At 48.4% G+C, this 26,866-nt stretch overlaps 1 protein-coding gene across 1 annotated transcript in view; it reads left to right on the forward strand.

The window, feature by feature from the left end:
• SLC9A2 (solute carrier family 9 member A2) overlaps positions 1–26,866 on the forward strand; it is a 125,085-nt gene that overhangs the window by 46,138 nt on the left and 52,081 nt on the right. Inside the window, exon 3 of the mRNA XM_079791578.1 lies at positions 12,048–12,298. Coding sequence (XP_079647704.1) covers positions 12,048–12,298 — 251 coding nt within the window. The remainder of the gene's footprint in view (positions 1–12,047; positions 12,299–26,866) is intronic.

Here is a 26,866-nt window from a genome sequence, read left to right on the forward strand (position 1 = left end):
AAAGCTTATTAAGTAACGTGTATTTAAGTAACTTAAGTAATTTATATAATCCCCCCATTAATTCCTGTTATTAAAATGTTATCGCTGAGTCGTTTCAAAGTTAGCATAAATTAACAGGGAGAGCCAGCATCACCCTCCGTCAGCCCGTATACAGACCCTGAACCGGACAGAATGTCATCTTGAAGGATGTCCATTAACTCCATGTAGATATTATTTTTTAGAAAATAAATTTGATAAGGAAACCCGGTTTTTGAGAGTAGCTGCCAAGAGTTTTAAGACAGCCGAGTGAACTCAGCAGTCTCCTCCTTCACTCCGTTGTTCATTAACAGCCAGCAGTCACTAGCTCGCCCACCGCACACGTTAACGGGCGCGGCCATCGCAGTGAAGCTGCCTCGTACTCCCCTCGTTTCTGAAGGCGCCGGGCTGTGTCTGGTCAGATGCCTCTGCACTGGTTGCGGGAGACCGGACAGTTCGGTGTGGGGTTCCCGGCTCCTGTGTGTAAGGAAACTGCACGGAGACGTCACCCCACTTTCCGCTTCCTTCCAGAGCAGGGAGCGCCTCGGGCCGGGCCCAGCAGCGTGAGCCTTGGCCGCGCTCTCAGCCCTCACGCAGATGCTCCGTGGTCCTCCTTCGAGTTTCTCAGGAATCAGGTCTCAGGGTGCGAAGGCCGCCTTCCAGAGGCAGGTCCTGGGCTTCCTCTCGGAGGCACAGAGCCGCCGAGGTGGCCCTCCAGGTGGGCGAGCCGCCCCGGGCCACACAGGAGCAGGGCCGGGCGGAGGACGGGCGGCCCCTCGTCGGGCGGAAGCCTTGCCCCGAGGCCAGGCCGGTAAGTCAGGGTGACCGTTACGGTTTCACACGAAGGCGCCTTCCTCGGTGGGTCGTGTGCCCGGGGATGCCCCTTCAGTCCACGCCTGCACGTGGATAGAGATTTATTTCACTGAACTGGTTGGACAGTGGAGTGAATTAGAAAACAGGTGTAAACATGATGATTCTGTCTCTTCGTCAGGCACCTTCACAGCATAAAGGTGGACATGTTTTCTGGGAGGCTTTTGACTCCGTCATCTGTCCTATCTGTAGGAGAGGTGTAAGGAACTCATGGAATAGACAGAGATATAAAAACATGGACCACGCCATGGCCGTTGTGGCTCAGTTGGTTGAGCGTCGTTCCATCCACTGAAAGGTTGCTGTTTCGATTCCCACTCAGGGCACAAGCCCGGGCTTCAGGCTCACCCTGGTGGGGGGTATGCAGAAGGCAGCCAATCGATGTTTCACTGTCACATGGATGTTTCTATCTCTCTCCCTCTCTCTTCCTCTCTTTAAATCAATTTTTAAAAATAAATAAATAAAAATTAAATAAAAAATCTCCTTCACATTGGAGATAATTTTTAAAAATATATGGACCATGCTGCATACAGTGAAAAGGATGGGTCGCTCTGAGTTGCGACTAGAAGGGTGGAGATTAACAGGGAGAATTAATGTTAAAAATGTAGTCCGGAGCGTGAGTGAGATTGTAGGTCCCCAAATCATGGTAAATTAAATACTGAGCTGGAAGAGTTGAAGGTTAGAAAACCTACCCAAAAATGTCTCAAAGCAAAGAGAAATTGATAATATATGACTGCAGTCAAACTCTGTGTGTTATTGTCTAGGGCAGGGGTGGGGACATCCGGCCTGCGTATAAGGCCCAAGAAATCATTTGGTCTGGCCCTGCCAAGGCATTAGGGGAGAGTTAATGAAATGTTTGACCAAATACAGCAGGCTCATTTTTAAGCTGATAATTGGGTATGGCCTGTGAATGATGTTATAAATATCCAAATGGCCCTTGGCAGGAAAAAGTTCCCCACCCCTGGTCTAGGGTGTAGTGGATTGGATAGTAGATTGGAATTATCCGGAGAAATGACAGTCAAAAGAATAAAGGTGAGCTTTTTTATAGGATTTTTGTGCTTTCCCACATAATTAATATTTTAGGAAAACGTTTAAAATTTCTTATATTAGGCAAAGATTGCTTAGGTTCCCAGTTATTTGAGAAGTCTTGCTATTTCCACAGTAGTTCATAATCAAATGGCTTAGCTTATTACATGGTAATTTCCAACATCATTTCTAGAACATGTCAATGCAACCTAATATTCTAATACATTTTCCAAGAAGACTTAAAAATTCTTCAGCCTACCATAGCCAGCCTGGCCGGGCGAGCTGGCTCTGCGGGAGGCTGGGCCGCCTGCTGGCCGGCCGCCCTGCTGGGCAGTGGATGTCGTCTCCTCTCGGAAGCTGAAGGGGATGTGGTGACCGTTTGACACCTTACTTGGCTTTTGCAAATAGCAGAATAGATTTACAATTCCTCATCCACAAACGATTGTTCTTTGTGTTTCACATCAGAAAAAGTGGCCTAAACGCTGTTTTCTGGAACAGAAGTTTTCTGAGAAAGGACTGAATCGTTTGCATCTTCGCGTCACGGTTTCACTGCATTATTGAACATTTTAAATCTGCAATCGAAATAGATAATTTGTGATGTTAGTAATGTAAGTGTTTTAGAAACATAATTGTGCGAGAAAGACTGGGAAGCATGCAGCTGTCAAATTAGCCCGTTACGGAACTTGGCAAGCGCGTCCCTGGCGTGTCAGGCTTAAAATACCCTCGCCTGTGAGGTCACCTCTGCACAGACCCGCTGTGCCCGCGGGCAGAGGGCACAGGATTCACAGATAAAACCCTGACTCCAGAAGCACTCGCTGTGTGGCTTCCCTGAGGTGCAATTACAGGATTTCACTGGAATGAAGTCCTGGGTTGTGGTCAGTTGTAACTAGAAGAATTTTATCTTGTGCTGATCGGTAGATATCAAGTTCAGTGTAAAGCAGGTGGGAGGTTGTGGAAAGCTTTCTGGTTGTCAAGGTAACGCTGATACCTAAGATGTTCCCTGCAGCACTGCCCTGGCAGCTGGGCGGGCGGAGTGAGAGCCGGTGCCCAGCCTGCCCTTTGCAAAGCCTACAGGAACCTGAGAAGCAGGCCGTGGCGCTGGGAGCTCTGAAGGAGGGAGCTGTCAGGAAAAGGGCTCCGGAAACAGCATGGCAGTGTGCCTGCTGCTCCTGAGGGATGGGTACTGAGCCTCTTCTCGGCCTCGGCCGTGGGAGAGACAGGGAGGAGAAGGGCCGTGGGCTCTGCGCACCAGGGCCTGGTAGTTCTGTTGGAGAGCTGAGGCACCCCAGAGGCAGCACCCACAGCACAGCGCGGCCCCCCTGCAGACCCTGGGTGCTGGGGGTCATCCGGCTGCAGGAGGCAGAGAGGGGTTGGCGGGGCGGGGGAGGCCAGGCCGCCCCGGGAGGAAGAGCAGCTCCAGCTGGGCCCGGGACGACAGGTGCACTTTTCCTAGATTTGGGAGCTGGGTTTCTTACGCTTCGCTTCAAAAAAACGCAGGAGGGAAACCCGAGATGAATAAGCATGGTGTGTGCAGCCCTGGCCAGTGTGGCTCAGTGGTCTGAGAGCCAGACCATGCCTTGAAGGGTCGCAGGGTCAACTCCCGTCAAGGACACGTACCTGGGGAGAAAAAAGATGGCGACCGGCAGGAAGGTAGGGAGAGAGAGAGTGTGAGTGAGGAACCCATAGAGGAGAGTGTAGATGTGTGTGGTGTGTGTGTGTGTATGAGATAGGGTCAGTTAGATTCTGCAGGTCTTCCAAGGGGCTCCCGAACAGGGCAGCCCTAGACGGTGGAGCCCTGCGCACAAAGCGGACACTTCTCGGCGGCTGGTGCGGACGCAGAGACCACGCCATCTTGAGAAACAGAGCTGCCTGAGACTCAGATCCTGGCTTCTGACACAAACCAGGACCCTGCAGCCACCGGGGACAGAGACCTGCTGTCACAGCTTCAGACAAACAAACAACAAGAATCCAGACTTCCCGGCAGATTTCCGTGAGTCAAAGAGCCTATCCCCCTCCTCGCAGGCGCTGATAGCGCCATAGTAACTGATAGACCTGCCCCTCCCCCAAGCTGCTGAGCGCCCACAGCGCGCGGAAAGCGCCATAGTAACTGATAGACGCGCCCTTCGCCCTAGCTGCTCACAGGAGCGCGCACAGCGCGCACAGACAGCGCCATAGTAACTGATAGACCCGCCCCCGGCCCAAGCTGCCGAGCTTTGCGCAGGGACGCGCTCCCTCTTAGGGAATTTGGCGCGCGCTCGCGCACGGGACAGAAGCAGCTCCCCGTTGGGGAAATCTGTCAGTGCGCACAGAGGGCTCCCCTTCGGGGAATTTGGGGGAATTTGGCTCGCGGGTCACAGCTCCCCCTTCGGAGATTCTTAAGAGCCTGCACAGAGGGGCTTCCCTTTGGGGAATTTGGCGCGCAGGACGGACTCCGCCCCCCTTCTGGGACTTTGGGAGAGTTCACTGAGCCGGCTCACCTTCAGGTTTTTAAGAAAGTGCGCTCTAGCCGGTTTGGCTCAGCAGAGAGAGCACACACAGGACGCAGCTCCACTTCAGGGAATTTGGCACGCCGGACACAGCTGCCTGGGATCCCTGACTCACAGCGCATTCACACTAAGAGCCAGCGACCCCAATTGTTGGTGCGTGCACACACAGGGACCCTGATTCTCAACGAGAAACCGCACAAGGCAACAGAGACTTTGACACTCGAGTCTTGGTGCAGACACAGGGAAACTCTGACTCCTGGCACATGCTAAGGATCTCATTCTCGGCACATACCAACAGTGTGGTGCAGACAGGGCCCCTGATTCTAAATGTGCACACGAGACCACACAGAACACTGGGGACACTGATCCTGGGCAAGTCTGGTTCCCACCAACCAAAGACAGCCACACGTCCTAGTGTCAGAGCACTTCAGTGAAACTAGGGTGGAGCGAAGTCCCCACAGCACACGGCCCAGGTCCACGCAAACAGAAGCTTGAGCTTTCTGGTAATAGCCAGAATGGGGAAACGAAATAACTCACAGAGGAAAGAAAATGTGGAGTCGCCAAGAAAGGAAATTAGTGAAAATGAAGCTTGCAACATGACCGAAAAGGAATTCAGAGTAATGGTCATGGAATTTATACATCGGATGGATGAGAAAATCAACAACTTATGCAAGAATCAGGAAGAAATGAAAAGTGATATAGCTACAATCAAAAACACCATGGAAAGTTTCAACAGTAGACTACAAGAAGCAGAGGACCGAATTAGTGAGTTAGAAGATCAGGTACAGAAACAAGCTCAAGCTGAACAGCAATTGGAGAAAAAAATTAAAAAGCAGGAGGAAAGCCTAAGGGAACTTCGGGACAACATGAAACGAAGTAACATGCGTATAATAGGGCTGCCAGAAGGACAAGAAGAGCAGCAGGGATTAGAAAATCTATTTGAAGAAATAATGACAGAAAACTTCCCGGATATGGGAAAGATAAAAGTTACGCAAGTAAAGAGAGTCCCAAGCAGGATCAACCCCAAAAGACCCACGCCAAGACATGTCATAATTTCAATGGCAAATATAAATGATAAAGAGAGAATCCTAAAGGCGGCAAGAGAGAGACAGAGAGTTACCTACAAAGGAACACCCATCAGATTGTCAAATGATTACTCATCAGAAACACAACAAGCTAGAAGTGAATGGAAGGAGGTATACAAAGTGTTGCAAAGCAAAGGACTGAATCCAAGAATACTATATCCAGCAAGACTATCAATCAAAATTGAAGGGGAAATCAGGAGCTTTGCAGACAAAAAAAGCCTCAGGGAGTTTATCACCACCAAACCAGCAATGCAAGAATTGCTAAAGGGAATACTGTAAAAAGAAGAAATAAACAGGTAAGAAGGAATACAGACACAAAAATAGATATGACTGCAAACAAATACCTTTCAGTAATAACTTTAAATGTAAACGGACTAAATGCTCCAATCAAAAGACATCGAGTAGCTGAATGGATAAAAAAACACGACCCATATATATGCTGTCTACAAGAGACCCACCTCAGAACAAGAGACTCACACAGATTGAAAGTGAAGGGATGGAAAAATATCTTTCAGGCAAATGGAAATGAAAAAAAAGCTGGGGTAGCAATACTTATATCTGACAAAATAGACCTCAAAGTAAATGCCATAACAAGAGATAAGGAAGGCCACTTCATAATACTAAAGGGAGAAATCCAACAAGAAGAAATAATTCTGGTAAACATATACGCTCCCAATATAGGAGCACCCAAATACATAAAAAAACTCCTGGAGGATATCAAGGGAGAGATTAATAGCAACACAATCATAGTAGGAGACTTTAATACCCCACTATCACCACTGGACAAATCCTCTAAACAAAAAATCAGCAAAGAAACAGCAATCCTAAATGACTCACTAGACCAGATGGAATTAATTGACATCTTCAGAACATTTCACCCCAAAGCCACAGAATATACATTCTTCTCAAGTGCACATGGGTCATTTTCAAAGATAGACCATATGCTGGGTCACAGGCAAAGTCTCTTCAAATTCAAGAAGATAGAAATTATATCAAGCATCTTCTCAGATCACAGTGGCATAAAACTGGAAATCAACTACAATAAATACAATCCAAAGAAATCAAACACATGGAGACTAAACAGCATGCTATTAAACAAGGACTGGGTCACCAGAGAGATCAAGGAAGAAATAAAAAACATCATGGCAACAAATGACAATGAAAACACAACAATCCAAAATCTATGGGACACAGCGAAAGCAGTCTTGAGAGGGAAGTTCATAGCTCTACAGGCCTATTGCAAAAAACAAGAAACAATGGTAATAAATTACTTAACCCTACAACTCAAAGAGCTAGAAAAAGAGCAGCAAGAAAAGCCCAGTGTAACCAGAAGGAAGGAAATAACAAAGATCAGAGCGGAGATAAATGACATAGAGACCAAAGAAACAATACATAAGATCAACAAAACCAAGAGCTGGTTCTTTGAAAGGATAAACAAGATTGATGGACCTCTAGCCAGGCTCACCAAGAAGCAAAGGGAGAGGACCCAAATAAACAAAATCAGAAATGAAAGAGGTGAAATAACAACAGACCCCGCTGAGATACAAAGGATTGTTACAAAATACTACGAACAACTCTATTCCAACAAACTGGACAACCTGGAGGAAATGGACATATTCCTAGAAAAATATAACCTTCCAAAAATCAATCAAGAAGAATCTAAACAGCTCAATAGGCCAATAACTATGGACGAAATTGAAGCAGTCATCAAAAAGCTTCCGACAAACAGAAGCCCGGGGCCTGATGGCTTCACAGGAGAGTTTTACCAAACATTCAAGGAAGAACTAAAACCTATCCTCCTCAGACTATTCCAAAAAATTCAAGTGGAAGGAACACTTCCAAGCTCCTTCTATGAAGCCAGCATCACCCTAATACCAAAACCAGATAAAGACAACACAATGAAAGAGAATTACAGACCAATATCCCTCATGAACATAGATGCCAAAATCCTCAACAAAATTCTAGCAAATCGGCTCCAGCAGTACATCAGAAAGATCATACACCATGACCAAGTAGGATTTATCCCAGGAATGCAAGGATGGTACAATATCCGCAAATCAATAAACGTGATACATCACATAAACAAATTGAAAGATAAAAATCACATAGTCATATCAATTGATGCAGAAAAAGCATTTGACAAAATCCAACACCCTTTCTTGATAAAAGCTCTCAACAAGGTGGGAATAGATGGCTCATACCTCAACATAATAAAAGCGATATATGATAAACCCACAGCAAACATCATACTCAATGGACAAAAACTAAAGACATTTCCCCTAAGAACAGGAACAAGACAGGGATGCCCACTCTCACCACTCCTGTTTGACATAGTACTGGAAGTATTAGCCATTGCAATTAGACAAGAAGAAGAAATAAAAGGCATCCAGATTGGAAAAGAACAAGTAAAGCTGTCTTTATTTGCAGACGACATGATCTTGTACATAAAAAATCCGGAAGACTCCGTCAAAAAACTAATAGACTTAATAAATGAATTCGGCAATGTAGCAGGATACAAAATTAACGCCAAGAAATCTATGGCCTTTCTATACACCAATAGTGAACTTACAGACAGAGAGACTAAAAAGGCAATCCCATTTACCATCGCACCAAAAAAATTAAGATACCTAGGAATAAACTTAACTAAGGAGGTAAAAGACCTATACACGGAAAACTACAGGACACTGAAAAAAGAGATAGAGGAAGACGTAAACAGATGGAAGAACATACCATGTTCATGGATTGGTAGAATCAACATCATTAAAATGTCCATACTACCCAAAGCAATCTATAGATTCAATGCACTCCCCATTAAAATACCAATGGCATATTTCACAGACCTTGAAAGAACTCTCCAAAAATTCATCTGGAATAAAAAAAGACCCCGAATAGCCACAGCAATCCTGAGAAAGAAGAATAAAGTAGGAGGGATCTCAATACCAGATTTCAAGCTGTATTACAAAGCCACTGTTCTCAAAACAGCCTGGTACTGGCACAAGAACAGACATATAGATCAATGGAACAGAATAGAGAATCCAGATATTGACCCAAACCACTATGCTCAATTAATATTTGACAAAGGAGGCATGAACATACAATGGAATAAAGACAGTCTCTTCAATAAATGGTGTTGGGAAAATTGGACAGATACATGCAAAAAAATGAAGCTTGATCACCAACTTACGCCATACACAAAAATAAACTCAAAATGGATACAGGACTTAAACATAAGACGGGAAACCATAAAAATACTAGAGCAATCCACAGGCAGCAAAATGTCAGACATATGCCAAAAGAAATTCTTCACTGACACTGCCCCTAGGGCAATGGAAGCTAAAGAGAAAATTAACAAATGGGACTACATCAAAATAAAAAGCTTTTTCACAGCAAAAGAAACCATCAACAAAACAACAAGAAGGCCCACTGCATGGGAGAACATATTTGCAAATGGCATCACTGATAAAGGTTTAATCTCCAACATCTACAGGCAGCTTATACAACTTAATAAAAGGAAGATAAATGATCCAATAAAAAAATGGGCAACAGACCTAAATAGAATCTTTTCAAAAGAAGACAGAAGGAAGGCCAAGAGACACATGAAAACATGCTCAACGTCACTAATTATCCGAGAGATGCAAATCAAAACAACAATGCGGTACCATCTCACACCTGTCAGAATGGCTATCATCAACAAATCAACAAACGACAAGTGTTGGCGAGGATGCGGAGAAAAAGGAACCCTCGTGCACTGCTGGTGGGATTGCAGACTGGTGCAGCCACTGTGGAGAACAGTATGGAGTTTCCTCAAAAAACTGAAAATGGAACTCCCATTTGACCCAGTAATCCCACTCCTGGGAATATATCCGAAGAAACTAGAAACACCAATTAGAAAGGATATATGCACCCCTATGTTCATAGCAGCACAATTCACCATAGCTAAGATTTGGAAACAGCCTAGGTGCCCGTCAGCAGATGACTGGATCAGAAAACTGTGGTACATCTACACAATGGAATACTATGCTGCCATAAAAAAGAAGGAATTCTCATCATTTGCAGCAACCTGGGAGGAATTGGAGAACATTATGTTAAGTGAAATAAGTCAGTCAATGAAAGAAAAATACCACATGATCTCACTCATTTATGGATAATAAAGAACATTATAATCTTGAACAAAAAGATAGATACAGAGACAGTAAAGCATCAAACAGACTGTCAAATTACAAGGGGAAGGTTAGGGAGAGGTGGGGGAGATAAGAGATCAATCAAAGGACTTGTATGCATGCATATAAGCATAACCAATGGATGCAAAACTCTGGGGGGTGGGGGCATATATGAGAGGGGGGTGTGGGGAGGGCAATGGTAAGATATGTACACATATAATACCTTAATAAAAAAATTGAAAAAAAAAAAAAAAAAAAAGGACACGTACCTGGTTGCGGGTGGCTCCCTGCCCCGGGTGGGGACAGTTTCGAGAGGCAACCAGTCAATATGTCTCTCTCACATCAGTGTTTCTCCCCCCCCCCACTCTCTCTGAAAAGCAACGGGAAAGGTATCGTCATGTGAGGGTTACACACAATGAGTGAGGAGGTGAGCTCTGTGCAGCGGCGATGAGACCCCTCCCAGACGGAGGCGTGTGGGAAAGCGACTTAACAGGAGAAGTGCGGCAGGTGTATGGAGCCTTCCCAAAGCCGGGCGGGCGGTCCAGGATTCTAACCTTGAGAGTGAAAGACGGATAAGTGAGTCTTGTGGTGCTGGAGGGCATTAGAGTGAGGCGAGCTGTGGTTGCTGGTGCAGCTGGAGGCGGGCGGGCAGTCTCTCTCTCCTTGGGCAGCGAGTGACCGTCACCTTGGCCTTGGCTGCTCGGAGGAAAGGGGTATAAATAGCGCCTCTCTGAGCCTCTCAGGAAGCAGGAGGCTTGTTGCTGCTGCTGAAACCCGAGGTGTGCAGTGGCCTCGGGTGTAAGTAGGAAGCAGCTGCTGCGTGGAGCCAGTTCCTTTCTGGCCAGCGATGATGCCAGCGGGATGTCTAAGTCCTCGGGCGAGGGAGTGGCTGTTCTCCTCTCTTGTTCCAGTCATTTCCAGGCATGCGATGCCCATGCTCCTGAGCGTTACACCCACATCCGGAGGAGGACGCCCCTGCTCGCTGAGGAATAAGCCACTGTTGTCCCAAGGCCAGCGGGCATGTCTCGTCGTCTACGGGGCGACCTGGAGAAGTAAATCCTGCTACGGTGGTCCTTGCCTGTGGGGTGTAGGGCCCCGTAGAAGAGAGTAAAACATCACACCAAACCCGCAACGTGTAGCTCTAAGGACCTCGGTGGGAGGAAGAGGCCAGATGGCTTTTCAGTAGGACACACTCGGGTCGACTCCCGTGGGCGACCTTGAAAGACTTGCCCAGGAGGCCGGCGCCCGGGTTCTGGGATCGCCCTGGCATCAGTGTGATTGGGGGTGGATTTTGAGTTTCTCACAACCCAGGTGAGAGCAAGCTTGGCCTCTGCTCCAACAGGCCCGTGTGCCCAGATGTCCTGTCCGCCGGTTTTCCTGGGGATGCTGCCTGTCCCCCTCAGTCAGAAGGAGCACAAGGAGCCGCCCTTGTGCTGTCCTTGCTGGTTCTGGGGGGAAAGGGGTGGGTCGGCCGTCCCTTCTGGCTTCAGCGGCTCAGGGGCCTCAGCAATGTGTTTGAAGGCATGGCGCCAGCGGACAGGAAACGCCTGGCCTTTTTGAAGCGTATCAAACTAACACTATGTAAAGACTGTAGATTTTTCAGAAATACTCTTGTCACTTTAGAGGCACAAAATGTGTGTGAAGTCGTAGCACACACTCACACATGCACACACACGCACACTCACACATGTGCACCCACGCATACACTCACACATGCATACACACTCATATACTCACACACATGCACCCACGCATACACACTCATACACTCACACACATGCACACAGGTTGCTGCCTCTTGAGAAAACTCCTTTGGGTCTCACATTGCACCAAGCATGTGTCTGTGTTGGGGGGGCCTGGGCGGAGGGCCTCGGCGGCCCGGGCGGAGGGTGCCCTCAGGTAGGGCACCGGCACTAGAGGACGGGTCCTTCCGGGGCGTTACCCCCCGACAGGGCCTTGGGAGGTAATAATTCACGGCCACACCCTCAGCCTCAGGAGGACAGGCAGGTGTGCCAGATGGCAACCAAGCATTCAAGGAGCTTCCAAGTGGTATCTAAGCATTGATGTTTTTGGAGTAAGTTGTGCAATAATTTTGAATTCTCTTCTCACTTACTTTTAGAAAACGTTTTCCTGACAGCATGCTGTTATCAGGGCCTTTAGCTTAAAGCTATTGGATATGATTTAAATGAGCAAATGCGTGGGAACTGCCGCGCCAGCACTTGGGTGCCCAGGAGGCACGTCCTCTGAGAGGCAGGCCTGTGTGGTGGCGGCGGGGTGGGGGCGGGGCGGGCAGGGTGGGGGTGGGGGGCGGGGAGGAGCAGGGGGAGAGCGGGGGCGGGGAGGAGCGGGGGGGAGAGCGGGGGCGGGGGGGCGGCTGGAAGAGCTGACCATGCGCTCCCTCCCCACAGGTCCTGTACAACCTGTTCAAGTCCTTCTGCCAGATGAAGACCATTGAGACTGTGGACGTGTTTGCCGGGATTGCCAACTTCTTTGTTGTGGGCATCGGTGGCATGTTGATTGGCATCTTCCTGGGATTTATAGCGGCATTTACCACTCGGTTCACACATAACATACGGGTGATCGAGCCACTCTTTGTCTTCCTGTACAGTTATTTGTCCTATATCACAGCCGAAATGTTTCACCTCTCAGGTATCATGGCGTAAGTATTTGATTCTTCGTTAAAAGCACTTACCGATGGCATTTTATCGGATTCGTGTATTCTAAGCTAAACATGTTAAAGTTAAGTTATATTAAAAGTAGGTTTCCTTACATTCTTCTAAGAACAATTAAAAGTGGGTTTTCGTACTCTTTGTTTCAAAGAAATTAAAATATACAGCGGCCAGATTCATACTACAGCAATCTGGTGCTTAAATGGAAAACTGCTTCAAAGGCGCCTGTTGGGTCTCATGTGAAACATGGTAATCAGCTGTTGGGTTGACTGCCAGGGGCCACGAGTTTCTGAGTTTGGTGCCCATTCCGTGGTGACCACGCGGGCTGTACACGCCCCCCAGGTGCCATCGCCCAAACGCACTTGTTCTGGGCTTGCTCATGTGAACCCAGTCGAGCAATCTCAGCAGCAGAAAACCTTCCTCTGGTGGGAGGTGTTATTTTAACTAATAGCTGGATGTCATTCCCAGCAAAAGTCAATGCATAAAGCACATACTCATGTACTTTTAGTTTATATTTTAAATAAAGAAACTTGATCATAAAGCAGGAAATGCATAAAGCAGGGGCTTATTTCTTTATTGAAGGTACAGGGAGTGCCTCGGGCACGAGCTGACTCGGAAGGGTTCTCTCGGACCCAGAGCCTTTGGAGGGAGACTCTTCACTGGGCGGGGATGTTCCTGTAGCATCCAAACCCAGCCTCTTGGGGTTACCACCCCCGCACACGGTCAGGGAGCCCTGCGCAGCGATGGGCTGCCCGCGTGCTTATTGGACAGATGCTGTTACAGGTGGCTGCGCACTGGTCTGCAGGCCGGGCCTGCTGTGCAGATTTAGGTTCTGCTGCCGTCGCGTAGGTCTACTTCTCCCGGATGCTTTCTCTCGCCATCTGACTTAGGTGCTGCTTCGATTAAGGACTGTTTGTTCTGCCTCCTCTCACACCTTCTGGTCAGAAGGCCCTGTACTTAGGTCCTAAGTAACGCAACTCCATCCAGTGTGACCCGGTGACGGAGTGCCCGCTCCTTCCTGTTGCCGTGCATGTCATCTTGCCTCCCGGCCCCTCAGTGTTCGCTGACAGTGTCATTGGAAGTGCGTGGAGGCTGGCTGCAAGGTCTCTGGAGTAATCACGGGCTGGGGCTCTGTGCCTCGCTTCCCAGAGCAATCTGGAGCACGTTGGGCAAGAGCCTTGACTGTATGTTCCCGTGTGCACATGTAAACGTTCTGGAACCCCACACAGTTATCGAGGTGCGTCTGTCTGCCCGGGTTCCAGGGCAGGGATTGGGGTGGGATGGCCAGCGTGTGGGGCAGGGAGTGCTGGGGGGTTGGGGTCCCGGTGCGTCCCTGCTTGGAAATGCCCGAGGCCGGGTCCACAGAGGCCAGAGACGAGCTGCAAGCCCTGACCTGCTGTGGAGATGGACTCCGGGGCTCCGGGGCTCTGGGACAAGTAGGGCCACACTGGTGGGCGGGTGGAAAGCATCACTTCTGTGTCCCACTTCCAAGTAACCCTTTAGCTCCCAACCTAGCGCGCAGAGGCTTTTGCTACATGCGAGCGACGACGGCCTCCCACGTAGCGGACTGAACCACAAGCTCGTCTAAGGAGCGGCCACAGGAGGGTGAGCCTCTCGGGATCTGGCATTCCCCGCAGTGTGCTCTGAGAGGCCACGCCTGTTTCTGATGCGGCACTTAGTGTCCTGTTCCCAACTCGGCCGCGGGCGATGCTTCTGGATGGCCCCGAGCAGGGCGCTGTGCCCGCCCTCCTGCGAGTCCCTGGGACGTGGACAGGGAGCCCAGGGCAGTGAGGCGATTAAAGCGTGTGTCCGCGTGCACCTCTTCCCTAGAACTAGTAATTTTTCCGCATTTGAATTGCACTGGGTTTAGAAGTCCCTGTCGTACTTCATGCTAATTGCACTTTATTTTGCAACTTGCAAACACATGTGAAGGTTGCGGGGTGAAGGCGTGTGACGAGCTGTGCAGAGCATGCTCAGCAATGCCCTTTCATGCTGAAGAGAGACGGGCAGCTGCAGGGAAGCCAAGGGGCCCAGGCGGGGCAGCTCGCGCCGAGGGAGGCCGGCAGCCTCTCCGAGCCTGTAGCTGCTGCGCAGAGAAACGCGTTCTCCCAGTTCTGCCTGCCCTCCTCCCTCACTCCTTCCCACCCAGCCCTCTCCTCTCCCTCCTCTGCCATCGTCTTCCCGTCCCGGCCCCTCGTGCTCCAGCTCTGACTCGATGGACAGGGGCAGCCTGTGCTGGAATGAGGTCATTTGCCCGGTGGGTAGTGAGGACGGAGTCTGATGAGAGGGAACATCCTTCTGTGCACCAGAGGGCGTGGGTCTGGTGCGAAGGCAATCAGTCTTTTCGGTAAGAGCGCGGGGCCGGGCTCGGCACAGTTTCTGTAGGCGATTTCAGCTGCAGGGACCTCGGGCCTCACGAAGCCTCCGTGTGGCAGTTGATCTTTTTGTCATGAACTTGTGGTTTGATGTAATTTTCAGTGACAGAGTGACTTAAATTGGACAGGTGGAATTACAGCTGTCTCCTCCGCCATCTTATGTTACTTGGAGAGCTGATTTGTGGGCTGTCTCAGGTTTGTTTCCCTGTGTGGCCTCTCCTAATAATTTAAACCCTAATTTGATGCTAAGGAATTATTTACACTCACAGCTCCCTGTGTGTCCAGGAGGGTTTGGCTGCAAACACTAAGAGGGTATATGAAAGCCCCTGTTTTCTACTGCACTCCTGCTCCTGTCTAAGGTGGACTAAGTTTTGTGCAAGGAAAGTGTGTGTAATGTGCACATGTGTGTGTGAGAGAATGTGCACATGTGTGTGTGTGAATATGTACTGTGTGCTTGTGTGTGCGTGTGTGTGGATGTGCACGTATGTGTGGTGTGTGTGCATGCACGTGTGTGTGACTGTGCACATGTGTGTGGCTGTGCACGCGTGTGTGCACGCCATGTGGGTGTGGGTGTGGGTGTGCATCAGGATGCATTTCCGTGGCACTGGAGCTAAGTTAAGGAAAGTTTCATAGTCCCTGAACAAGAAACTTCCCATCTCACTGGCATCGCCCCCTGAATGTCACAGCACTATAGCCGGGTCGTAGAAGAAGCTAAGTAGTTACTGATTTTAAAAATTCATGTCTTGTCTCGTGTTTTTGGCTTTACTCCGAACCTTGCTCAGAAATAGCACACCGCGCATTGCCCAGGGTCCTCTCCCTTTCCCGAGGGCACCGACAGATGCCCGCACTCGGGCCTGGGCAGTGACCTCGGTGGGCTCTCCCCCGTGACACCCGGCACCTCTCTGGTCCCTGCCTGGCACCCCACCCAGTCTCCTGTGCGCCAGTCAGTGGGCACTGAGCACATTTCCTGAAGCAGGGAGCTGTGGTCCCGCAGCCTGCGGGGTCTGATTTCTCTTCGATGTGCTCCGGGAAGTTCAGAAAATGGCTAAGCCCTCCTTCAGGTAGGAGAGCAGGCATCGATATTTCTTAGTTTCGTTTTCATGGGTTAATAATTCCTTAACCTTTCCTCCCTCAAGGATGCTTAGAATGTGTTCTGTTTGGTGTTTCGATTACTCTAGAAGCATTCTTGCAAAGAAAGGAGTGGGAATTGTTAATCTCCTGTTGTGAACGACTGCATCGAGGCCCGGGTGGACAGAAATCAGGACTGTGCGTGAGACTTGGCCCTGGTCCGCAGTTACCTGGCCAGTCAGGGACACGGCCCGGTTTCCCCTTGATAACCCAAACACGCACGTTTTAGTGACTCTTACAATGAGGACGCCTGGTCGCAGGGAAGATGCCCAGAGCACGTTCTTTCTTCTTCCTGTTTTCTCTGTGTGAGCTGGTCATTATCTGTACTTAACACTCTGCTGAACTCGGGAGCGGGCCTGTTTGTCGTTGTGGAGTTCTGTCTGGTTCCCTGCTGTGCCCCGCACCCGCAGCGCTTACACCATCTCTTCCAGATGCGATCAGGTGCAGGCCCCGCCCCACATGCCAGAATGCTCCTGGGTACAGAATGTCAGGTGCACTGGTCTTCTCCAGAAAGAACACGTGGCATCGCAGGACATTCCTAAACATTCATATGTGTGTGTGCATCTGTGTGTGTGCATATGAGCAATTCCCAGACCTGCCTCGTGTTTGCTGAATGTCTTTCTTAGTGCAGGACCGTGACCAGGAGCTTTAACGGGCACTCTGCGTGGTGTCCCCCGGATGAGTATTTGCTCACACGCCCTGACCTGGCCTCCAGGCCCATCCATGAGCCTCAGCCTCCCAGCGAGAGAGCAAGCAGACCACCAGCTCGCTCCCAGGCTGCGCTGTCACACTTCAAGCCCGCCTCCATCCCAACCCCCATCGCCGGGCCTGCACACACACAGGTTTTCAGGAGAAATGACCATGAAGGACCAAGTCTGGTGCATGAGAATGGTCTTCACCCTGCAGCCAGCACCTAAAGTGGCTGTTCACCTCCCAACAGAAATCTCATGATGACCCCAAGCCCAACACAAACGCTAACTGGAAGGTTGGTGAGGGCAGTAGTAAAATAAGGCAGGAAATTAGTAAGTAATGAGAAAACAAATCATTACTTCCTTAATTTTCTGGGAAAAGGTAAAAAACAAAGAAACAAAAAGTGTATTTTTTTATAATGATTGACATGTCTTTTATTTGCCTTTATATAGTTTTATCTAAACTAAACTGCAGGATAAATGGCAGGAGGGTATTTGAAATTATAAACCATTTTTTCAAGGTTAATTGAGATATAAACCTACTAGAGGCCAGGTGCACGAAATCCGTGCATGGGGGGTGGGGGGTGAGGGAGGGGTGTCCCTAAGCGCAGCCTGCACCCTCTCCAATCTGGGACCCCTCGAGGGATGTCCAACTGCCTGTTTAGGCCCGATCCTGGGATCGGGCCTAAACAGGCAGTCGGACATGCCTCACACAATCCAGGACTGCTGACTCCCAACCGCTCACCTGCCTGCCTGCCTGATTGCCCCTAACTGCTTCTGCCTGCCTGCCTGATTGCCCCTAACCACTCCCTTGCTAGCCTGATCGATGCCTAACTGCTCCCCTGCCGGCCTAATTGCCCCCAACTGCCCTCACCTGCTGGCCTGGTCACCCCTAACTGCCCTCCCCTGCCAGCCTGGTAACCCCTAACTGTCCTCCCCTGCAGGCCTGGTCCCTCCCAACTGCCCTTCCCTGCTGGCCTAATCACCCACAACTGCCCTTCCCTGCCAGACATCTTGTGGTGGCCATCTTGTGTGCACATGGGGGCGACCATCTTGTGTGTTGGACTGATGGTCAATTTGCATATTACTCTTTTATTAGGTAGGATACAATAAAGAGTAATATGCAAATTGACCATCAGTCCAACACACAAGATAGCCACCCCCATGTGGACACAAGATGGCTGACAGAGGAGGGCAGTTGGGGGCAACCAGGCCCACAGGGGAAGATAGTTGGGGGGACCCAGGCCAGCAGGGGAGGGCAGTTGGGGGGACCAGGCCTGCAGGGGAGGGCAGTTAGGGGCAATTGGGCTAACAGGGGAAGGCAGTTAGGGGTGACCAGGCTGGCAAGGGAGAGAAGTTAGGGGTGACCGGGCCAGCAGGGGAGGGCAGTTAGGGGCAACCAGGCCTGCAGGGGAGGGCAGTTAGGGGTGACCAGGCTGGCAAGGGAGGGCAGTTAGGGTTGACTGGGCCAGCAGGGAAGGGCAATTGGAGATGACCAGGCTAGCAGGGGAGGGAAGTTAGGGGCGACCAGGCTGGCAAGGGAGGGCAGGTTGGGGTGACTGGGCCACCAGGGGAGGGCAGTTGTGGGTGACCGGGCCAGCAGGGGATGGAAGTTAGGAATGATCAGGCTGGCAGAGGAGCAGTTAGGCGTCGATCAGGCTGGCAGGGGAGTGGTTAGGGGGTGATCAGGCTTGCAGGCAGAAGCAGTTAGGGGCAATCAGGCAGGCAGGCAGGCGAGTGGTTGGGAGCCAGCAGTCCTGGATTATGAGAGGGATCCCAGATTGAAGAGGGTGCAGGCTGGGCTGAGGGACACACACACACACACACACACACACACACACACACACACCACATGAATTTCGTGCACCAGGCCTCTAGTTAAAATATAACAGGGTGTAAGTTCAAATTGTACATATCAAAATGACCTCCACAGTAAGGTTGTGGTCATCTGCATCACCTCACAACTACCATTTGTTCGCACGTAGACTTCAAGTCTACAACGCAGCATTGTGACCAGGTCGCAGACTGCACCTTGGATCCCAAAACTGATTCTTGTCCCTGCAGGTTTGCACTTTGGGTCTCCATCACCCCTCCCTCACGCCCCACCTCTGCCCAGCAGCCCCCCTGCTCTCTGTTTCTGTGACTTCGGTTTCTTTCAGTTCCACACACAGGGAGGCCATTCCCTCCACTGATGGCCGTCACACTCTCTACAGAGAACTTTCACTTGTGAGCAGGGGCGGTCCAGGAGCCAGGGAGGAGCAGAGTGGGGCTTCTTATGAGTGGCTTGTGAGGATTGAGAAGTCAGTTTAAAGCCTCCGTGAGGGAGGAATGTGTCCCCCCAATACACACACTCCGGGGCTGGGTGTGGTCACCTCCAGCCCTGGCTGAGAGGGGCCCTCCCTGAGGGAATGTGGTCACTCTGTAGGAATGAGCAAAGTCCTTCAAACAGACTCCCTGGGCTTGGGCATTTTCTATTTTTCACAAATAGTGATGGCACACTTATACAATATTTAATGTTCAAAATAATATATTTTCTTGCCTTGTCTTTTTAAAAGTAAAACAACATTAAGAATGTTATATAATCTCTGATTTTGTCTGGATTTGCTCTGCAGGCTGACTGACAGCAGAGCCTATATGTTATGGTCTGTGTGGAAAATATAGTTTACACATGATTCTCACTCACAAGAGTCACATGTACAGCCTGTGGGTTCTCAGTCACAGGAGTCAGATAGGATTCACTACACGGAGTGTGGTGAGGTTTGTGAGGTGCGTTGAGAATGCAGGAAACAGTATATGGAATATTTCATAGTTCTTAGCAGGACGGACTAAAAATTAAACACAGCTACATAGTGAGTGCCAGCATGGCATGTTTCACTCTGTGGGGCTCACTGTATGGGTGTCTTTCTACTAAGAGCAAATGGATAAAAGGATGTGGTTGGGGCCTTCGGCACCGACGGTGCGCGGCCGCCTCTCAGTGCCATCTCCAAGCAGCTTTTGCAGGCCACCTCTAAAGACGCCTGATCTCTCAGGGAGGCAGCGAACAAACAAGAAGCGGGAGGTGGCACCTCTGTGTTGAAGATGACCCGGGAGATTCCAGAGCTGCTCAGCTCCCCAGGCTCCTCACACGTTTGAGTTACTAGGAAAACTCGGTTCTCCACAGGACAGTATGATGGGGCTGGCCATGCCACAGTGGAAGCCTTAAGGATAGAGAGAAGGGCATGCTGGGTAGACAGAGCACTGAACCAGAGGCTCAGGGGGCTCCTGCCGCAGCAGGGGCGCTCAGGCAGCGAGGAGAGTGGGGGCCTGGTCTTGGCCTGTTTGGTTCTGTAAGCCCAGAGCCTTTGGCAGCTGTAGGCAGAGAGGGGACACGTTGTATACAGGTTGCTGTAGTGGATACATCTTCTTACCCCATCACAGAGCCCAGCGGTTCACTGGAGCTCTGGTAAAGGCTGAGCCATGGCCTCAGGCTCCTGGAGGCCAGGACTGCCAATTGCCACTGGCAGGAGAGGGAAGGTGCCTGAGAAAGACAGGTAGAGAGAAAGCTGTAAAGATGCCTATATTCTAGACCAGGCAAAAGAAGATAGAAACCTACACGGACCAAGGAGTGAAAATCAGAGAAGGAAAGGGAAAACAGGTGGCGAAGTGTAATTAAGGCCACAAGAGTCCTCAAATCTGATGTTATCCCTCACTTTCATTCTCCAATAAAATTTTAAATAAAGTGGTTCGAGTTTCAGCTCTTTCTCATTCATTCTTCCTGCCCTGGCCTCTGCTGGTGATCCACCTGCTTTCCTCCAACGCAGACGTATTTAGGGGCCACCTGGGGTGTCCACACATGGAGTCCAGGCCCAGTCAGACAGCTGACTCCATAGGCCTGGGAGAGACCCGGTGTTTTCCCAAGGGTTTCTAGTAATGATGTCGTCCACAGACCATCCTATATAATAAAAGCCTAATATGCAAATCGATCTAACAGCAATACGACCAGTGGAACGACCAGTCACTATGAGGCGCACTAACCACCAGGGGGAAAACGCTCAATGCAGGAGCTGCCTCCAGCCTGCAGGCCCCAGGCCAGCCAACACAGGTGTCAATGGGGGTCCCCTGACTGCCCCAACAGTCGCCCCAAAGATTGGCCCTGATTGCCAGTCAGGCCTAAGGACCCTACCCATGCACAAATTTTGTGCACTGGGCCTCTAGTACTTTATAAAAAACCTTTGTTATTGGAAGTATTACGTATGTCCCCTTTCTTCTCCCAATGACCCCTTCCAGCTCCCCACCCCCTCCCCAGGCCTTCACCACCCCACTGTATGTGTCCATGGGTTATGCATATATGCATTTAAATTTCTTGGTTGATCACTTCCCACCCACCCCACACCTTCCCTCTGAGATTCCACAATCTGTTCCATGCTTCTATGTCTGCGGGTCTATTTTGTTCATCAGTTTATTTTGTTTATTAGATTCCACACATGAGTGAGATCATGAGATACTTGTCTTTCTCTGACTGGCTTATTTCACTTAGCATAATATTCTCAAGGTCCCTCCATGCTGTTTCAAAGGGTAAGAGATCTTTCTTTTTTACTGCTGCATAGTAGTCCATGTGTAAATGTACCACAGCTTTCTTAATCCACTCATCTACTGATGGGCACTTGGGCTGTTTCCAGGTCTTAGCTATTTTAAATTGCACTGCTATGAACATAGGGGTGCATATGTTCTTCCTGATTGGTGTTTCGAGATTCTTAGGATATATTCCTAGAAATAGGGTCACTGGGTCAAATGGCAGTTCCATTTTTAATTGTTTGAGGAAACTCCATACTGTTCTCCACAGTGGCCGCACCAGTCTGCATTCCCACCAGCAGTGCACAAGGGTTCCTTTATCTCCGCATCCTCACCAGCACTTGTCATTTATTGATTTGTTGATGATAGCCATTCTGACAGGTATGAGGTGATGCCTCATTGTCTTTTTAATTTGCATCTCTCTGATGATCAGTGAATTTGAGCATTTTTTCATATGTCTCTTGGCTATCTGAATGGCCTCTTTGGAGAATTGTCTACTTAGGTCCTTTGTCCATTTTTTTAATTGAATTGTTAGTCTTCATTTTGTTAAGTTGTGTGAGTTCCTTATATATTTTGGATGTTAACTCTTTATCAGTTGTATCATTGCCAAATATGTTCTCCCATACAGTGGGCTCCATTTTCATTTTGTTGATGATTTCTTTTGCTGTGCATAAGCTTTTTATTTTGATGTAGTCCCATTTTTTTATATTCTCTTTAGTTTCCATTGTGCTGGGAAATGTATCTGTAAACAGATTGCTACAAGAGATGTCTGAGATTTTGCTGCCTATGGTTTCTTCTAGGATTTTTATGGTTTCATGGCTTACATTTAAGTCCTATATCCATTTTGAGTTTACTCTTGTGTATTGTGTAAGTTGTTGGTCTAGTTTCATTTTTTTGCATGTAACTGTCTAATTTTCCCAACACCATTTATTGAAGAGACTGTCTTGTCTTGACTCCATTGTATGCTCTTGACTCCTTTGTCGGATATTGAGAATAATGGTTTGGGTTGATTTCTGTGGTCTCTGTTGTGTTCCATTGGTCTATATGCCTCTTCTTGTGCCAGTTCCAGGCAGTTTTGATTACAGTGGCTTTGCAGTATAACTTGAAATCTGGTATTGTGATCCCTCCAACTTTGTTCTTCTTTTTCAAGATTGCTGCAGCTATTCGGGGTCTTTTCGGGTTCCATATAAATTTTTGGAGTATTTGTTCTTGATCTGTGAAATATGCCATTGGTGTTTTAATATGCATTACATTGAATCTGTAGATTGCTTTGGATGGTATACATCAGTGGTTCTCAACCTTCCTAATGCCATGACCCTTTAATAGAGTTCCTCATGTTGTGGTGACCCCCAACCATAGAATTATTTTCGTTGCTACTTCATAACTGTAATTTTGCTACTATTATGAATCATAATGTAAATATCTGTGTTTTCCGATGGTCTTAGGTGACCTGTGTGAAAGGGTCATTCGACCCCCAAAGGGGTCATGACCCACAGGTTGAGAACCGCTGGTATAGACGTTTTAATGATGTTGATTCTACCAATCCATGAACACGGTATATTCTTTCACTTGTGTATATCTTCCTCTATCTCTTTTTTCAATGTCCTGTAGTTTTTGGAGTACAGGTTTTTTACCTCCTTGGTTAAGTTTATTCCTAAGTATCTTAATTTTTCTGTTGCTATTATAAATGAGATTTATTTTTTAGTTTCTTTTTGCGTGGGTTCATTATTGGTGTATAAAAATGCTATGGGTTTTGGGTGTTAACTTTGTATCCTGCTACATTGCTGAATTAATTTATGAAGTCTAGCCGTTTTTTGGTGGAGTCTTTAGGGTTTTCTATGTACAATATCATAAGCAGACCATACGTTTTAGCAGCACTGCAGTAACAACAGTAAAAGTGGACTGTACCAGAAAGAAGACTCACCGATGCTCCCAGTGCCGGTGCGGAACCCTGAGTGGTCTGGGTGTTTACTTGGTACGGGGCTGTTGCATGCTGTTTCTCAGACCCAGGTCCCACAGAGCTCACCCCAACACAAGTAGTTCTCCAGCTGGAGACCTTCCATTTCATTGTCCAGATCCAGGCTCAGTTCCTACCTCTCGGGACTTCATCAGCACTCCCCCCCCCCCGGCCCCTCACCCCACCCCTCTCCCCCAGAGCAGGGGCCCCATGGCTTTCCTGATGCTTCGGTTTCATTACATTTTTGACAACGGTTGTGGTCCTCTATGTGTTCATTCTCACCACAAAGCCATGCCTGCTTTACTTTCAGTAAGTGCTCCATAAACATTAGTTGAATTGAATTGAAAGCATACAAAGGGGGGAAAACACCACAAAGGATGTGGGAAAATCCATGAAACTGGCAAGACTACATGAAAAATCAAGCACTTATAATGGCTTGAATTTACTTTATTTCATTTTTGATAGTTTTAAGAAAGGTGGTTCAGTTTTAATGCCTGGATCCTGCTTTGAAAACCATTATTTTCTTGCATTTTCCCGTATGTCATGCTCACTCTTTCTTGGTTGTCAGGTTTCCTGGAAGAGGCAATGCGTTGTGTAGGAAATCACACTCGGGCACTGTTTGACCTCGTGAGTGAGTGCTGCACTCTGAGAAGACAAAGTGCTCCCCGCCCCCCCCCCATCCTCCCCCCCCCCCCCCCCCCACCAGTCTCCACCAGACCCGGCTCTCACAGTGCCTATGCTATCCAATGAGACACAGCTTGCGCTTTCATATTTGGCAAAGTCTTTATGGAGAACATACACATATTACTTGGGCTGTATTTTCGTGCAATTGAATCCATACTTTTTAAAAATATATATTTTTATTGATTTCAGAGTAGAAGGGAGAGAGACCGAGGGATAGAAACATCAATGATGAAAGAGAATCATTGATCTGATGCCTCCTGCATGCCCTCTACTGGGGATTGAGCCCACAACCCAGGCATGTGCCCTGACTGGAAATCGAACCATGACCTCCTGGTTCATAGGTCAACACTCAACCACTGAGCAACACCAGCCGGGCTGAATCCATACTTTTAAAGATCACACACAGATATGGAATGGCAGCAAAAGAATTTTACAACATTCTTTCCATCAGTTTAATTCTAAGCAGTTCAGATCACAGAAAAGGTCACCTTACATGGGAATAGAAATTACAGAATTGACCACTCTTGAAAAAAATAAAAGCAGTTGTTACTTATAAATGGAACTAATGGAGGTGTGGCTTCACATATATGTGTAAACACAGGCAGGATATGCATTTTTATCTGCACAACCAGAAACCTGCTGCCCTGCCTGCCTCGGATATGCCTGGTCCCACAGGTTAACAGAACGCGACCAGGCGTGGAGGGTGTGGATTGCATTAAGCTAGACTCAGCCAGCAGCGGTTGAACATGCACTCAGAACCACGACAGGCAGAGGGCCATGCTAAGCATACTGAACGGACTCTCCAGGCGTCCGTTCTGTGGTGAGGAGAGCAGCACCCACAGAGGCGGCTGCAGTGCCGGCTAGGGCGCAGTCATGGAATACTATGGAAAGAGTTTTGGTTGGAATTTTTTATTAGTCAAATAACAGATCATCTAAATACAAAGTCTGATCCCCCAATTCCCCCTCCAAAGATTTGAGGTCATATTCGCTGGCCTGAATTCTTTCTATGCTGAGTTTAGAGCGACAGAAGGTTGAAGAAAACCTCAATATTGTAAATGTGAAAGCAACTTATAGTGCTCTAGCTTCTCTGTCTCTACACGTGATAATCACCACACATTTATATTAAAACATAATGTGAGGAAGATCAGAGGAGAATGCACCAGTGAGTTCTATACTTACCTTACCTCCATGTGGTGCGCAGAATGGGTCCTAATCTTTCAAAACATGAACATGTCTTGGGAGGATATATGGGCGGGTGCTGCATTAGATTTTGAAAACAAAATGACAAACTATTGCAGGAAACAAATCGACTCCAACCCCTAGGTATGTGTCCTTCATACCCGTCCTCCACACATCCTTCTGGTCCTCCACACCCGTCCTCCACACATCCTTCTGGTCCTCCACACCCGTCCTCCACACATCCTTCTGGTCCTCCACACCCGTCCTCCACACATCCTTCTGGTCCTCCACACCCGTCCTCCACACATCCTTCTGGTCCTCCACACCCGTCCTCCACACATCCTTCTGGTCCTCCACACCCGTCCTCCACACATCCTTCTGGTCCTCCACACCCGTCCTCCACACATCCTTCTGGTCCTCCACACCCGTCCTCCACACATCCTTCTGGTCCTCCACACCCGTCCTCCACACATCCTTCTGGTCCTCCACACCCGTCCTCCACACATCCTTCTGGTCCTCCACACCCGTCCTCCACACATCCTTCTGGTCCTCCACACCCGTCCTCCACACATCCTTCTGGTCCTCCACACCCGTCCTCCACACATCATTCTGGTCCTCCAGACCCGTCCTCCACACAACCTTCTGGTCCTCCACACCCATCCTCCACACATCCTTCTGGTCCTCCAGACCCGTCCTCCACACATCCTTCTGGTCCTCCAGACCCATCCTCCATACATCATTCTGATCCTCCAAATCTGTCTTATGCATGTCCTTCTCAGTTTTTTTCTAAGAGGCAAATCTGTTCATACTATACCACCATTTTCATCAATAATTCATTCATGTACCCATGTAACCATTGACTCAAAACACATTTATAACATTCCAGACACTATGCTAAGCATTTATTGCACTTTTTTACCTTTATAAATATTCCATTGGGCTGGAAAAATAAATATATGATCAAAGATATAATCTCTTTCTCCCTCCAGCCTGTGGAATAAAGTTTATTCTCCTAAGGATAGCATATATCAGTGTCATTTCTCATTGGCCTGTAAACCTTCATCCTGACCTCCTCTCCTGAACCTGGTACACTCCTGCCACAGTTCCCCAAACGTGCCAAACTCTTCATCTGTCTCATGCCTTTGCACATGAACTCTTCTTTCTTTCTACTTTCTCCCCTCTCCTCGCTGCTTTTGTGTGGAGGTTGTGGACGCTTTACCTTCAGTCCCCGAGCATCACTGCCTTTCGCATCTGCAGCACCCACAGGGTCGCTGCAATGCTCTCTGTGACTCGTTCTCCTCTTGGACTGTGGACTCTCAAAGGGAGCGGCCACGTCTCATTTGCTTTCACCTTCCTTACCCAGCACAGAACTTGACCCAGAGCAGATGCTAAGAAAATGTTGATTGATACTAAATTGTTTTTCACAAACATATTAATTAAATATAGAGGTTAGAATAGAGAGACAGGCATGGAAGGGGGGAGGGGAATAATTCACTGGCACCAGCTAACAAAAGTGAGGTCATAGTGGGAATACCAAAGTTGTATGTTTGAAGGGTCTTTAGAGTTAAGAAATTCAACTAGAATTTTCTGCAATGTAACAAGTCTAGTTAGGTTATTATTTTGTTGTTCATACTATCACATTGATGTTCAGAACGAGGAGGAGAGGCTGTGGACTTTAGGCATGAAATCTCACCTGTTTACATGACGGAGAAAGAAATCTCATCTCTCTGTCATGTATAGCACTACTGTGATATGCTGGGACATGACCTTTTATCCAAGGACACTCCTGGCCACATCCTTCAAACCCAGCAAGGCTGAGACAGTCAGACACCAGCTGGCACCGGTCCCCAGCGGTGTGAGTTTCTCTTGCTTTAAAAAAAAATGAAGGTGACTCAGATTTATGGTGACATTTGGGACTATCAGCTATAGATGATCTATGAAGGGGACAAGGAAGGTTTTATTTCCCTCTATTCCTGGAGACTCTATTGTATTTGC

This window comes from Cnephaeus nilssonii (assembly GCF_951640355.1).
Source record: "Cnephaeus nilssonii genome assembly, chromosome: 15".
NCBI lineage: Eukaryota > Metazoa > Chordata > Mammalia > Chiroptera > Vespertilionidae > Cnephaeus > Cnephaeus nilssonii.